General features: G+C 42.0%; 1 protein-coding gene across 1 annotated transcript in view; it reads left to right on the top strand.

Annotated features, from left to right (window-relative positions):
• Nucleotides 1-16,996, top strand: part of TRPA1 (transient receptor potential cation channel subfamily A member 1) — a 197,215-nt gene that overhangs the window by 165,538 nt on the left and 14,681 nt on the right. The window contains 2 exon segments of the mRNA XM_030190171.1: nucleotides 5,221-5,403; nucleotides 13,797-13,865. Coding sequence (XP_030046031.1) covers nucleotides 5,221-5,403; nucleotides 13,797-13,865 — 252 coding nt within the window.

Raw genomic sequence — 16,996 nt, 5'->3', positions numbered from 1 at the left:
CCATGGACTACCAACCCGGATTATCAGTGACCGAGGGTCACAATTCACCTCTAGGTTCTGGAGGGCCTTGTGTTCTGCTCTGGGGGTCACTACCCATTTTTCTTCTGCCTACCATCCCCAGACCAATGGGATGGTGGAATGGATCAACCAGACCCTCAAAGCTTTCCTACGAGCTTTCACCAATGATCGGCAGGACAATTGGTCTCCACTCCTCCTCTGGGCAGAATTTGCCTACAATAATAGCCTGCACTCGGCCTCTAAGATGTCACCCTTCTTTGTGGTGTATGGCCGGCACCCACGACTTCCTCCACCACTTCCCACGGACCAGACCATTCCTCAGCTGCAGCAGATCCTTTCCGATATGCGAGAGACTTGGAGGAGGGTCCAAGAACAGTTACAGCAGGCGGCCGTCAGGTACAAGCATTTTGCTGACCAGCAACGACGAACCGCGCCGGTGTTCCAACCCGGTCAGAAGGTCTGGTTGAACACCAAATATTTAAGACTTCGGCTGCCGTCTCAAAAGTTTGCCCCGGGATTCATCGGGCCATTTGCTGTGCAGTCTCGGATAGGCGCGGTCACTTATCGCCTATGTCTGCCCCGGACTCTCCGCATACATAATGCCTTCTATGTGTCCCTCTTGAAACCATTCTTGAGGTCCCAATGGCATCCGCAGGAGAAGAGAAAGAAAATCCCCGAGTCTGAAGCCGATCCAGAGTATGAAGTGGAGGAGATCTTGGACTCTAAGGTTCAGCGAGGGAGACTATTTTACCTGCTCTCCTGGAAACACTACGGACCTGAGGACAACTCCTGGGAACCGGCTAGCAATATACATGCTCCAGAGCTAGTCCAGGAATTCCACTCCCGGTACCCCTCGAAACCAGGACCCGGACGAAGAGGGGGGCTTCCGGGGAGGGTACTGTCACGTCCCTCGCCTGCTCGACGCTCTTCCCGACTAGGTCATCCCGCAGTATCATCTGAAAGGGACAAGGATCAGTCTTAGGAAAGGTCAGTTGCGGTTTCCTATTTTCTGGCAGCCGTCATCCTGGTTGGAGCAATGGTCGTGGCCATCTTGAGTAGCTCAAGGGGGATCTGCCATCTTGGATACAGCATCTCCTAGGAAGCCATCTTAAGGTAACAAGATCAGGAAGGAAGCCCATATTTGGACACAGGGCGGCTCCTCTGATGGGGGCAGCCATCTTGTGACAGCAGCACATGCTTGAGCCTAATGCCTGCACTACTTAAAGCCCTGCCACCTGTTCTTCTTTGCTTCGGCTTCTATTCGGTTCCCTGAGTAGTGGCAGTGCTTCTGATGTTTCTTCTGATTATTGCCTGGTCCTGATTTCTGCTGGTTCCTGACAACTCTCTGCTCGTTGCCTGCCCTGATTTCTGCTGGTTCCTGACAACTCTCTGCTCGCTGCCTGCCCTGACTTCTGCTGGTTCCTGACAACTCTCTACCTGCTGCTTGCCAGGACTTCTGCTGGTCCCTGACTTTTCTCTGCTTACAGCCTGCCTGGATCTCTGCTGGTTCCCGTTCCCACACTACCTGTAGTCCGAACCGGCCTCCTGGACTTTTCTGTCATTCGTGGTCAGTCCGTCAACCCCTGCGGTTCCTGAAGCCCTGTTGGCCGCCCGCACCTGGGGGCTCAACTCCTGGGGAACGGCGGTTGCCGCAGGTGAAGACTTGGGGTTGCTCGGCTGTCCCTTGGAGGGCTGGTGTCTACCGTCACTTCTGCCCTCCAGCTGGACCTAAGGGTTCACAGGATCTCCGCACAAGACATTGGGAAGCCGGAAGGGGCAGGGCTACAGGGGAAAGCATAAAAGCTGCCAACGAGGGCTAGGGAGCCTCTTGTTGGCAGCGAGCGGCGCGGGAGTTGTCTCATGTTTGGTCAGTGAGTACGCTAGGGGAAATGCGAGGGCAGGAGTGAGAGGGAATGCAGCCTGCCTATGTTATAAATAGTATCACCAAAGATGATGATAGTTTTGGTTTTTTTAAACATCATATCAGGTACCTTGAGTAGGTCCAGAGGGCAGCTGAAAAATGGTTATTGGTCTTCTTCATAAACTGTATGAGAACACAATTCAAGATCTAAAAATGTATGCTCTAGAGGAAAGGTGAAATGGGGCAATATTATATAGGTATTTAAATAGTTCTGAGGTATAAAGGCACAGGAGTCAAGTCTCTATCCATGGATTTGAACTATGGAACAAAGGGCCATACGATGGGGGTGAAATGATGTAAACTCAGGAATTATGTAAGGGAATATTTTTTTAACATAAAAGGTGGTAGATGTAGAACAGCCTCCTGGTGGTGGTGATAGAAACAAGGACAATACCTGAATTCAAAAAACCATGAAACAACCGTACAATATCTCTGAATGAGAGGAAGGAATTGTTGAGGTGAACATTTGGCATGAATGGGCAGAATGGTAATTTTTCTGCCATCATATTCTACTTTCTATGATAAAATGAAATAAAATATCATTCTATGAAAAATTTAAATGTGACATTTATATACTAAGGGCCCTGTTTACTAAGGTGCACTAGCGTTTTTAGTGTGTGCTAAATGCTAGAGTCATCCATATGTTTCTATGGGTGACAATGTTTAGCGCACGCTAATCAGCGCGTGTTAAAAATGCTAGCGTGCCCTTAGTGAGGCGTTAGTAAACAGGGCCTTTAATGTTTTTAGGTAAGGAAACATTTAGGGGCCCTTTTACTAAGCTGCATAAGCGCCTACATGTGCCCAACGTGTGCCAATTCTGAGTTACCGCCCGGTTACCTCGTGGCCTATGTGGTAATTTCACTTTTGCAGCGCGTCCGATACGTTCATCAGAAAATATTTTTATTTTCTGGTGCACAGGCGGTAATCGGCATTTGGACACACATAGACCATTACAGCCTGGTTACTTCATGAGTCTGTACCACTAAGTCAATGGCTGGCGGTAAGGTCTGAGACCCAAAATGGACGCATGCCAATTTTCATTTTTCCGCACGTCCATTTTCACCCCCCCCCCCCAAAGGCATTTTTTTACAGGTGCGCTGAAAAATGATTCTGCCTGCGCCCAAAACACGTGCCTACACTACCATATCACATTTTTCAGCACACCTTAGTGAAAGGATCCCTTAGTCCCAGATTTAACCGAAAAATCCACAGCATCTATTTGTTAAATGTTAGCATGAGCGGCAACTGAACGAGAGAATGGTAAATGATTATATACACTAGAGATTATGATTAATAACTAGATAATGTTTTTGTTTACAAGAATTCCATAATGATTCTTTGAGGTTCACATAAAAGCATGCATAATAAAAATCAATCTCTATAAGACATTTCCAAAACATCACAAAAACCAAAAAACTAAAACAAGACATAAACAGCAGTGATAACAAATTCAGATAAATGCAGCATTTACAAGCAGTGATAAACTCCAAAAGCACTGATAAAAAAGATATGATATAGTATTTCTATTCCGCCAACTCCTAACAGTTAGGTTCAAAGTGGATTCGAAACACAAATGCAAAAATTAGCAGGACATTACAAATAAGATTTCTGAAATAAATAGGTCTTCATATTTTTTTTTTAGAAAAGAAGAATACGTGATTGTCCTTAACATAATAGGTAAAGAACACTGAAAATGAATAGCTTGATAAGGAAAAGTTAGTTGCAAAGATCTTTTATATTTTACACCACCAAATGATGGAAAATAAAGACTATGATCTCTGGACACAGGCAATCAAACATCTTGTAAACCCAGCAGGCTAACTTAAATGAAATTTGAGCATCCTTTGGTAGCCAATATAACTTAACCAGACATGGGATGGCATGATCAAATCTTTTCTTCCTGAAAACTGTCTTAGCAGCAGTGTTTTGCAAAACCTGCAATCTTAAAATTAGTTGAGCTGATATAAAATAGTATATACCATTGCAGTAATCTAAAGAAGAAAGAATAATTGATTGAGCCAAAATGCAGAAATGTTTCTCTGTCAACAGAGCATTAATACCCCTAAGTTGATGTAGTTTTAACAAATACAGACTTAACCACAACATTGACCTAAGGTTTCATTGACAAATAGGTGTCCAAAAGAACACCAAGTATCTTAGAGACTTTTTCCACATAAAGATCAAAACATCTGTAAAACTAATTCTATAGGATTGATACTGTCACGTATTCTGTTCAATATCTACCTCAAGCAACTAGCCAATCTGATTCGGTCAATGGACACTCAGTTCTACATCTACACAGATGATGTGGAGCTATTCATACCCATTGAACCTGACTTACCTATAGCCCTGAATAAACTGATTACCTGTCTAACATCAACTCAAGAATGGGCTAAACACAACAAACTTTGCCTGCTGAAAGGAGGTGTAAATTCTGGCGCCTAAATTAGGTGCCAATCGAGTCTATTCTGTACAATGTGCAAAAATTCTGGACCCCCCCCCCCTTCCCCCCCTCCCCCCCTCCAAAATGTCCCCTTGAAATTACACACTATAGTTCTGTGCACAGCTTTATAGAATATGATGTACATATAACTCCCAATTAAATGCAATAATTGGTTGTTAGCAGCCAATTGATGCTGATTGGCTCATTAATCAATTAAGTTGTGCGCTCAACTTTAGTCACCATATATAGAATCGGGGGATAGTGGAGGGGTCTAGGAAGAGTAGGACCAAAAACCTTTCTGTACAGTGGTGATATTCGTCTGATATGCGGATAATTTATACATTACATTAATTTAGACCTCAATAGCGGACCTAAATTATACAGGTAGAATCTTTGACAGTGACATATGTTTAATGTCACTGAATATAAAAATTCAGATCAGGAGTAACTCTTTAGTGGGCCCTAGGCAAACAATAGCATTGGGCTCCCATAGATTTTACAACTCCCACAATTGGGGCCCTGTTTGATTTTTGACATCAGCGGATTAGAGGCAGTGGAACAAGCAGCAGGTAAGAGGTTTTGTGTGCCGACTTCTGGTGACTGGAGGACAGTGTAAAGGGGATGGGGAGAATAGACAAACCCTGCATGTCACATGGGCTCTGGTCCTCCCTCCCCCTTATACCCTGCCTTGGGAATCATTGGATTATGCATCTAGGAAGGCCTGTCCCATTCAGTACCTATTTTTACCTATGCATTTACAGAACAAGAGGAAAGCATTTTGAATTTTTCACTTGCCCCTTTTAATAAAAACACACCTAATGTTTCTTATTCTTTTTAGGTAACCTTCAGCAGTCCATACTTCTCCATAATGCAGACATTTGCCATGATGCTGGGCGATATTAATTATCAGGAAGGTTTCCTTCTGCCACTGATTCATAATGAAATAGAGTATCCGTTTATGGCTTTTCTACTGCTCATTCTGTTCACCCTGCTTATTCCAATTCTTCTTATGAACCTACTTGTAAGTAGCTGAGGTATAAAAATGAAGTAATAGTAAAATATTCTGCACTGACTTGCAATGTTTGTATTATTGGATTGGTTTTAATAGGTGCAGCAAATACAGTAGCTCTGGCCTTAAACAGAGCTTCACTATTTTTAAAATTGAAAGCAAAAGAAGATATATGATATCATAATTTGTGGGTGCATTTTTCACCCTTCGGTCATATGGGAACTGTGTCACAGTTCACATAAAAAATACTAGTTCCTGGCTGCTATAGGACAAGCAAGCATGACTGGTTGACAGGGGAAACCATGATAGATCATTTCAAATAGCTTTATGTAGCTGTTTTTTCATTATTGCATGAACAACACAGCGATCAGATCCAATGCCCCTAATGTGTTTACTTTTTTAAAGTATTTCAAGGACAATTTTGAAAGTCATTTCCATCATTAAACCTTCCTATCCAAAAAAATTGGCTATTTTAATACTGTCATCATTGTGTAAAGATACCAGTACATGCATTATTCTATATCTTGAAGACTTTAACCCTCCGTTAGCAGTAACAAGTTGATTTAGTGCTTTGGGAACTTAAAGATTGGGGTTTAAAGGAGGAATTGTAGGTTAGTGTTAGGCAAACTTAAAAAGCAAATTTCAACAGCTAACAGAAAACAGCTAATCTCCATAGTCTTTTCCACTTAGTTTTAAAAGCCTTGTACCACAGCATTAACAGATAGAATCTAACAGCCACTGCAGGATCTAATTTAGTATTCCCACCCACCCCTAGGACAACTCCTCATTTATAGTCAGTTATTGTAATTAGGGTAACAAGCAAGGAGTGCTCTTATAGAGTTTTAAATACATTTCATTACCATCTAAGAAGGAAATACTAAAATCATACAATACACTATATAAAGTAAAAGACACTTTTATATTAGGCTAATATCCTTAATACTGTAGCAAGTTTTAAAATATTGGAAAACTCAAAAACACTAAGATGGAGTCAGCAGTCCAGCAGCGAGAGGGGTGCTATCCAGTCTTTTGCATTGAGTGTCACATGTATGATTATCTCCCAGTTGGTGAGATGTCATATGTTTGCGCCCGATGCAAAGAGCTCCTAGCTCTTAGAGAACATGTCCGTTCTCTTGAGGCTAGAGTAGCAGACTTGGTGGAGCTGAGGGAGACAGAGAGGTACATAGAGGAGACCTACAGGGATGTTGTAGAGAGGTCCCACCTCCAGTCTAGTAGCCCTTGTGCTACCTTGGAGGAGGGAGGTCTCCTAGAAGGAGAGCATCACCCTGGTGAAGTAGGAAGTACTCCTTTAGCCAGGACCTGCTCACCAGGGGATGTACTATCCTCTCGCACTGAGGATATGTCTCCAAGTGCTGCCCGGGAGGGAAAGGTTAGGACAGCTGTTGTAGTTGGTGATTCGATCATTAGGCATATAGATAGCTGGGTGGCTGGTGGACGTGAGGATCGCCTGGTGACTTGCCTGCCTGGTGCGAAGGTGGCGGACCTCACGCGTCACCTAGATAGGATTTTAGATAGTGCTGGGGAGGAGTCCGCTGTCTTGGTACATGTGGGTACCAATGACATAGGAAAATGTGGGAGAGAGGTTCTGGAAGCCAAATTTAGGCTCTTAGGTAGAAAGCTCAAATCCAGATCCTCTAGGGTAGCATTTTCTGAAATGCTACCTGTTCCACGTGCAGGGCCCAAGAGACAGGCAGAGCTCCAGAGTCTCAATGCGTGGATGAGACGATGGTGCAGGGAGGAGGGTTTTAGATTTGTTAGGAACTGGGCAACATTCTGGGGAAGGGGGAGCCTATTCCGAAAGGATGGGCTCCACCTTAACCAGGGTGGGACCAGGCTGCTGGCGTCGGCATTTAAAAAGGAGATAGAGCAGCTTTTAAACTAGAAATGGGGGGAAGGCCGACAGTCGCTCAAAAGCGCATGGTTCGGGAAAAGGTATCTTGCAAAGATACCTCACAAACAGGGAAGATAGGGTTTCTGGATAGTGAAGTTGCACAACAGACCGTGGTAGGCCAGGTGCCCTTAAATACAACTAAAGATCAGACAAAAGATGTCAAATCAATAGTGTCAGGTACTAAGCATCATGCAAATAAGAACAACAAACATACTCTGAAATGTCTATATGCAAATGCTAGGAGTCTAAGAAATAAGATGGGAGAGTTGGAATATATTGCACTAAATGAAAAATTGGATATAATAGGCATTACTGAGACCTGGTGGAAGGAGGATAACCAGTGGGACACTGTCATACCGGGGTACAAAGTATATCGTAATGATAGGGTAGACCGGACTGGTGGAGGGGTAGCATTGTATATTAAAGAGAGCCTTGACTCAGATAGATTACAAATTCAGCAGGACACAAATCACACCTTTGAATCACTGTGGGTTGAAATTCCATGTATAAAAGGGAAAAAAATGGTGATAGGAGTGTACTACCATCCACCTCGCCAGGATGAGCAGGTAGACACAGAAATGATAAAAGAAATCAGAGACGCGAACAAAATGGGCAATGTGATAATAATGGGTGACTTCAATTATCCAAATATAGACTGGGTAAATGTAACATCGGGACACGCTACAGAGATACAATTCCTTGATGAAATCAAGGACAGCTTTATGGAGCAACTGGTGCAGGAGCCAACGAGAGAAGGAAAAATTCTAGACTTGGTCCTTAGTGGAGCGCATGATCTGGTGAGGGACGTTATGGTACTGGGGCCGCTTGATAACAGTGACCATAATATGATCAGTTTTGACATCAACCTTGAAGTAACTGTACACAGAAAGTCAAATACGTTAGCGTTTAACTTTAAAAAAGGAGACTATGATAAAATGAGAAGAACGGTAAAAAAAAAACTTAGGGGGGCAACTGAGAGGGTAAAAAATGTACAACAGGCGTGGACGCTGTTCAAAAATACCTTCCTCTAGGCCCAGGCCATACATATTCCGCGAATTAGAAAAGAAAGACGGAAGTCCAAAAGACACCCGGCCTGGTTGAAAAGTGAGGTGAAGGAAGCTATTAGGGCTAAAAGAAACGCCTTCAGAAAATGGAAGAAGGAACCGTCTGAAAATAACAAGAAACAGCATAAGGAGTGTCAAAGCAAATGCAAGGCGCAGATTAAGAAGGCCAAGAGGGAGTATGAAAAAAAGATAGCATTAGAGGCAAAAAAACATAGTAAAATTTTTTTTCGGTATATTAAAAGCAGGAAGCCGGCAAAAGAATCGGTTGGGCCGCTGGATGACCGAGGGGTAAAAGGGGCGATCAAGGAAGACAAAGACGTAGCGGAGAGACTGAATGAATTCTTTGCTTCGGTCTTCACCGAGGAAGATTTGGGTGGGATACCTGTGTCGGAAATGGTATTTCAAGCAGACGAGTCGGAGAAACTTACTGACTTCACGGTAAACCTGGAGGACGTAATGGGGCAGTTCGGCAAACTGAAGAGTAGCAAATCTCCTGGACCGGATGGTATTCATCCTAGAGTACTGATAGAACTGAAAAATGAGCTTGCGGAGCTACTGCTAGTGATATGCAACTTATCCTTAAAATCGAGCGTGGTACCGGAAGATTGGAGGGTGGCCAATGTAGCCCATTTTTAAAAAAGGCTCCAGGGGAGATCCTGGAAATTATAGACCGGTGAGTCTGACGTCGGTGCCGGGGAAAATGGTAGAGGCTATTATCAAAAACAAAATTACAGAGCACATCCGAGGACATGGATTACTGAGACCAAGTCAGCATGGCTTTTGTGTGGGGAAATCTTGCCTGACCAATTTACTTCAATTCTTTGAAGGAGTGAACAAACATGTGGACAAAGGGGAGTCGGTTGATATTGTGTATCTGGATTTTCAAAAGGCGTTTGACAAGGTACCTCATGAAAGGCTACAGAGGAAATTGGAGGATCATGGGATAGGAGGAAATGTCCTATTGTGGATTAAAAACTGGTTGAATGATAGGAAACAGAGAGTGGGGTTAAATGGGCAGTATTCACAATGGAGAAGGGTAGTTCGTGGGGTTCCTCAGGGGTCCGTGCTAGGACCGCTGCTTTTTAATATATTTATAAATGATTTAGAGATGGGAGTAACTAGCGAGGTAATTAAATTTGCTGATGACACAAAGTTATTCAAAGTCGTTAACTCGCGACAGGATTGTGAAAAATTACAAGAGGACCTTACGAGACTGGGAGACTGGGCGGCTAAATGGCAGATGATGTTTAATGTGAGCAAGTGCAAGGTGATGCATGTGGGAAAAAAGAACCCGAATTATAGCTACGTCATGCAAGGTTCCACGTTAGGAGTTACGGACCAAGAAAGGGATCTGGGTGTCGTCGTCGATAACACACTGAAACCTTCTGCTCAGTGTGCTGCTGCGGCTAAGAAAGCGAATAGAATGTTGGGTATTATCAGGAAAGGTATGGAAAACAGGTGTCAGGATGTTATAATGCCGTTGTATCGCTCCATGGTGCGACTGCACCTTGAGTATTGTGTTCAATTCTGGTCGCCGCATCTCAAGAAAGATATAGTGGAATTGGAAAAGGTGCAGCGAAGGGCGACTAAAATGATAGCGGGGATGGGACGACTTCCCTATGAAGAAAGACTAAGGAGGCTAGGGCTATACAGCTTGGAAAAGAGACGGCTGAGGGGAGACATGATAGAAGTATATAAAATAATGAGTGGAGTGGAACAGGTGGATGTGAAGCGTCTGTTCACGCTTTCCAAAAATACTAGGACTAGGGGGCATGCGATGAAACTACAGTGTAGTAAATTTAAAACAAATCGGAGAAAATATTTCTTCACCCAACATGTAATTAAACTCTGGAATTCGTTGCCGGAGAAAGTGGTGAAGGCGGTTAGCTTAGCAGAGTTTAAAAAGGGGTTGGACGGTTTCCTAAAGGACAAGTCCATAAACCGCTACTAAACGGACTTGGAAAACTCCAAAATTCCAGGAATAACATGTATAGAATGTTTGTACGTTTGGGAAGCTTGCCAGGTGCCCTTGGCCTGGATTGGCCGCTGTCGTGGACAGGATGCTGGGCTCGATGGACCCTTGGTCTTTTCCCAGTATGGCATTACTTATGTACTTATGTAGTGCATAATTTGTCTAGCTTGTTTCTATAAAGGACCTGGGCCATAAAGCTTGGTATTCATATTTATGCACTGAATATAATGTGCTATATAGAGGGGCATAATTGAACGCGAACACCCATCTCCATGGGCGTCTATCTCCGAGGACGGGTATGTAAAGGGGCGGGCCAGACCATATTTTCGAAAAAGATGGGCATCCATCTTTTGTTTCGATAATACGGTACTCGATGCATATACATTCATATTTAATAAAATACATATATACATTGCAGTTCTGCTGCTGCTCAAACTTGGGAATGTCTACACACAAAAAGGGCAATTCTATAGCTAGGTACTTATGGTTATGCTCCCCTTGCTCTTGTAAACGCAGATAGAAGTAGCACTTAGGGGCATAGTTATCCACACGGGCTGATGTTAGACATGTTATTTATACAACCAACTCATGCTATTTTAGCACTGATCCTATTTTATGCAGTGAGATCTAGTTACTGATAACTAGGGTTAACAGTAAAATAACACATCTCAATGGTATCTCATGTTGATAACATCCCTCCTTATGCATGTGAGTGCCCTAAGGTTATTCAGTAAGTGCATGCATAATGGCTATAGCATCCAACTGCAAGGAGGCAGAGTTGACAGTTACACATATAATTTACAGAATACTGTAAATTATATGCATGCATCCTTGCTGCATTTAGGTGTCTAGCGTTTCACCGGGTTTATGGCTGGTGAAACTGTGGGTATGTAAATGTTGGCTTTGTCAATGCTGGGTTACACTAGTATTCTATAACTGAATCAGGGCACCCAGGGCTGTTACAGTATAAGCTCTTTCAGTGTGCCATCGGAGTACCTAAAGAAGGTGCCCAATGATACACAATTCCCCTATAGTGTAGAAGTAAATTTTCCCCCAAATTCTATACATGGCGCTCAAAATTGTGTGTGTATATTTGGGCATGTGCATAATTTAATTGAATAATGAGCCAATTTGCACCAATAATTGGGTGCTAACAGTTATTGGCGTTAATTGGCACCAATTTGAATTTACACATGCATCTTCCAATTTTATAAAGATGTGCATGTAAATTACATGTGGATCCAAAAAGTTGGTGTGTCCAGGGCAGGGGCATGGCTGGGTGAGGAGCATTCCTAGAATTTGCACAGATCCACACCAAATTTAGGTACGAAGATTTACACCAGGTTTCAGTTGGTGTAAATCCTTGCACCCAAAATTGGGTGTGGATCCTGGTGCTATTCTATAAAAACAGTGCCCAACTCACAATGCCGTATATAGAATAACTCTTGGTGCTTATTTTTTTCAACACCAAAATTTGGGCACCATTTACTGAATTTACCCCTTATGTACTTTCTCCCTCTACTTCTATAAAAGTCACCAAAAACTGCATGCACAAATTTTAGCATGCACCCAATTATACACATGCAATTTAATTGAATAACGAGCTAATCTGTATCAATAATTGGCTTTTTAACAAGCAGTTATTGGCACTAATTAGATTTATGCACACAAATTTAAGTGCGATCTGAAAAAGGTGGCATGGCAATGGGAGGGTCAGAGGCATAATGGAGGAAATTCCTAAAATTATCATTTATTAAACTTGCTATACCGCTTAGTTGCATGCAAATGCATTGTTATAGAATCAAAGGGATACACGCCTATGTTAGGCGCAGAATTTGCCCCATGTTTCACTTGGTGCAAATGGCCACGCTAAAGTTAGATGTGATTACCGGGCATAAGCATTATTCTAGACTGAATAACGTTATTCTAGACTGCACGGTCTATAGAATAGCACTTTTCCAGAGCCAATTTTGGCGCCCTATATAAATTCTAGCCCTATATATGTGTACAATCATGCAATCTTATAGAAGCCCTTTTTGTTTGTTAAAGGCTTTACTTATACTACTACTACTACTACTACTACTACTACTACTTAGCATTTCTATAGTGCTGCTAGGGTTAGAAAAAGCTTTAAAAAATTACCCCTTTTAAAGCATGATAATTTCAATAGGATGGCATTGCATGCTTGGTGAAGAAAAAGAGAAAGCATGGCCAAATTCAAACCAAAAACATGCTATTTATTTATATTTATTGTAGCTTATCACACCTTGTTTTGTATTAATTCAAGAACTACTGCCTTTCTGTGATACAACCAAGACAATTTACATACTGAGATTATAACTAGTGACAATGCAGTCAGATGGGGTAATGCTATAGGGAGTGCACCAAGATTTAGGCTGCAAGAATCATCATTACCTGCATATGCACGCTTATACATGCATAAATGCCAGTATTCCAGCTATGCACTATTTTGCAAAATGGTGTCTAAATGAGATAGTGGGTAGTTTGCAAAATGAAGACACTGTCATTTATGCCAGCTATAGGGCTGGTGTGGTGAGCGCATCTTAAATGAAAGTATGTTTTTGGCTATTTTACAGTACATAAGCATTTTATTAAGAAAAGTAGGTAATTATTTTTCTTGCAGTCCATGCATTTTTGCTTCCTTAAACTAGGTGCCCTGTTAGAAAATTACCCTCTTACTGCCCTGTTGAGCAGCATCTTGCAGCATTTTATTCTGTAGAGATTTAACAGAATTATATGCTATACAGGTGCTTTATCCTTAGGTAGGTGATATATACAGTACTAAAGCATCAATCTCTCTACATTATTTTTGTTTTATTTTCAATTGGAAGTCATTTTTACTGCTTAGAGAAAATGTGTGAATTAATTATATCATCAAACAATGGACTGGTAACAATTCAATCAAGCCCATTACCATTTAATAATTGGGAAGAGAAAATGATTTTAACTAGAAAGTTAGGCAGATATAAGAAAGAAGCTAGAACCATTTGAGATGTGCACTCATGAGCATTCTTTTGTTTCATTTGGGTAACTAAAACTTTTAAGTGAGCGGACATCGCTTATCTTTACATATACCTATGATTTAAATATGCATACAACTGATTTGCATACCTAAACAATTATTGCACACAATTATTGAACACAAAAAACAAATTATGAAACAAACCAAAAATAGTTAAAATGTATTAATTTCTTTGTTTTTTTTTTTTAATGGCTCTGCACATCTCTATTAAGAACAGCAAAAGACAAATAGTAAAGAAACTCAACCAGATAATTGGGTCATGATGATACTAGAGGAGCAGAAAATGTTTAACAATGTTAAACTCCCTCTTCATTTGGACTTGCTTTTAAGGTGATTTTTTTTAAGCTTTGGAAAAGAACAGTGCAAGTCCTCTCGTACTAACAGTCCTGTGTTTGAACGTTTGCGAAATTCTAGATTGGTTTGGCTGTTGGAGACATTGCAGAAGTACAAAGGAACGCTGTACTGAAGAGGATGGCTATGCAGGTAATTGAAATATCCAAAAACTATGCATGAGTGGATTTGAGCAACTTGCACATTTGTTCTCCTGCCCCCCCCCCCAAAAAAAAAAAAAAAACTATAACAGGTTGACTGAACTTAAGCACCATTTGTGTGCATTAAATTTAAAGAATACTGTGTGTGTGTGTGTGTGTGTGTGTGTGTGTGTGTAAGTGCATACTTCCACATATAAAAACCCTAAGACACAGACTTAACTTGAACTGAATAGAGTGATTATATGAAATCACAAGACAAAGACTAAGGGATGAAACAAGTCATGTTGGTAAGACACGGTCAGTAGATAAAAGAGCTGCGTGGTCCAGCCAATCTGCACAACAGAGTAGCCAAACTTTAATACACTTGTGGCATAGAGGAGAGAGAGATGTGCTTATATAGACCAACTGATATAAACAGAGGACGACATGGACCTCTCGCGAATTCACTTAAATGTAAAAAAAAAGATACCGGTGTCATCTCTGAAAACCATGCACATGCACGTAGACACAACCTTGAACCTGAAAATAGGCCTACTAAATGCAAGGTCTGTATGCAACAAGATCATACTGATACACGATCTAATTGTTCAGGGAGGAGTGGCCTAATGGTTAGTACCACACTAAATCTCCCCAATGAAATGCTCTTTGGTAGATGCAACCAAATAAACTACAAAACCAAAGATAGGAACTAACTGTCTGCAAATAGCAATACCTTTAGTTTTTCTCCTTACACATTGTTTAATTATGCATATTCAGATTGTGATATATTCTTATACTTATATAAGGGAACCCTCGGAAGATACCACTTATAAGGACAATATCATTGATTCTTTTGCCTAGTTTCCACAGTGACGTCATGTTGAAGCGACAGCTGTTGGTAGCCTTTAAATAGCGCCTATAAAGAACTTATGAGTGCAGTACAAGCATTCAGCGCCGATGTCTCAGCTTACAGGTCATTGTGTATCTGTTGAGGGCAATTAACCCGAGTCCCTGACGAAAGCACTGAAACCCACGGTGTCAGGTGCAATCAGGGGAAGCCCAAGTGGATTTCAGCATTAAGAGACACGGACACGGCTTAAAGACAAGATAAGTTTGTTATTATTTAGAGCACATGTAGTTTGAGCACTTTTACGTGTTTGCAATAGCACTATAAAAAATGAATTAAGGGATAGCCCAATGAAGAGATGCTATGCCACTAGGCAAAAGAATCAATGATATTGTCCTTATAAGTGGTATCTTCCGAGGGTTCCCTTATATAAGTATAAGAATATATCACAATCTGAATATGCATAATTAAACAATGTGTAAGGAGAAAAACTAAAGGTATTGCTATTTGCAGACAGTTAGTTCCTAATGGTTAGTGCAGCAGGCTTTGACCCTGGCAACCTGGATTTGATTCCCACTGCAGCTCCTTGTGACCCTGGGCAAGTCACTTAACCTTCCATTACCCCAGGAACAAAAACTTAGTTTGTGAGCTCTCTAGAGACAAAGTACCTGCATATAATGTGTACAGCACTGCATACGTCTAGTAGCACTATAGAAATGATTAGAAGTAGTAGTGGTAGTAGTAATTCTGTTGTGTTCTGCCTGACGGGATCATGGCTTTTAAAATCAGACCTCGTGGTAGTCAGACAATGTTGCCCTAAGGAATACAAATGGGAATGGTCCAACATGGATTTAGTGAAGGGAAATCTTTCCTCACCAATCTATTACATTTCTTTGAAGGGGTGAACAAACATGTGGATAAAGGTGAGCTGGTTGATATTGTGTATCTGGATTTTCAGAAGGCGTTTGACAAAGTACCTCATGAAAGACTCCAGAGGAAATTGGAGAGACATGGGATAGCAGATAGTCTTCTATTGTGGATTAAAAACTGGTTAAAAGATAGAAAACAGAGAGTAGGGTTACATGATCAGTATTCTCAATGGAGAAGGGTAGCTAGTGGGGTTCCCCAGGGGTCTGTGCCGGGACCACTGCTTTTTAACATATTTATAAATGACCTAGACATGGGAGTAACTAGTGAGGTAATTAAATTTGCTGATGACACAAAGTTATTCAAAGTCGTTAAATCGCGGGAGGATTGTGAAAAATTACAAGAGGACCTTACGAGACTGGTAGACTGGACGTCTAAATGTCAGATGATGTTTAATGTGAGCAAGTGCAAAGTGATGCATGTGGGAAAGAGGAACCCGAATTTTAGCTACGTCATGCAAGATTCCACGTTAGGTGTCACCGACCAAGAAAGGGATCTAGGTGTTGTTGTTGATGATACCTTGAAACCTTTTGCTCAGTGTGCTGCGGTGGCTAATAAATAAATACAAATAAATTTTGTGGATGCCTTACCCACCTATGCCCCTCCCATGGCCATGCCCCCTTTTGAGTTGTGCATGATCCAATTTAGGTGCCCAGTATTATACAATAGCGCATAGTCAGATCTGCATGCAAATCATCATTAGTGCCGGGGGCGTGTCAAGATGGTGCTACGCTGAGGTTCGCAGGCAGAGCTTTCTCGAAGATTTGCGGAAGCACTTTGCTTTCTTTTGCCTGTATTTCTAAAATGCCCCATACAGAGTGTAAGGGGGTAGTCAAAGCTGTTTCCTCGACAGCTAGGACGTCCTCCCCGCACCAACAATCAATAGAGAGGTTCGCTACAAAACCATCTATTCTACCTACTGAGAGGGGCCCTGCTGTCTCGACGGGTGAAGAAGCCCTCGTAAACTTGGGGCTTGAAGTAGCACTCTCCCCTCCAGAGAATCATCCGCCGCCTCTCCCAGAAGGCCGTCTCTCCAGGCGAATCCCGCCCGATTCGGAAGTCGGCGAGGGTGTGGTCCTGGATCGAGGACCTAGCGAGACGAGTCCAGAAGGAGGCCTGGAATGAGTTAAGCTCCAGGCTGAGCGGATTGCTCAATTATAGGGACTGGAGATGGTAACCCTGGAGAGCATTTGGGACGCTCTCCAGAAGGTGGATGTGACAGTCACCAAATCAGCAAAAGAGATCTCCGAACTAGTGAGTACGGTGGATAACATTTCAACATTACTGAATACAACTAAGCAAGAGATGAATGAGCAAATAAGTACTCTTAAACAAGATGTTACGCAATTGCAAGCTGTTTCCACAGCAGT

Source organism: Microcaecilia unicolor, chromosome 1 (genome assembly GCF_901765095.1).
Source record: "Microcaecilia unicolor chromosome 1, aMicUni1.1, whole genome shotgun sequence".
Taxonomy (NCBI): Eukaryota; Metazoa; Chordata; class Amphibia; order Gymnophiona; family Siphonopidae; genus Microcaecilia; species Microcaecilia unicolor.
Note: the sequence above shows the minus strand (reverse complement) of the source record. Positions and strands in the feature narration are given on the sequence as shown.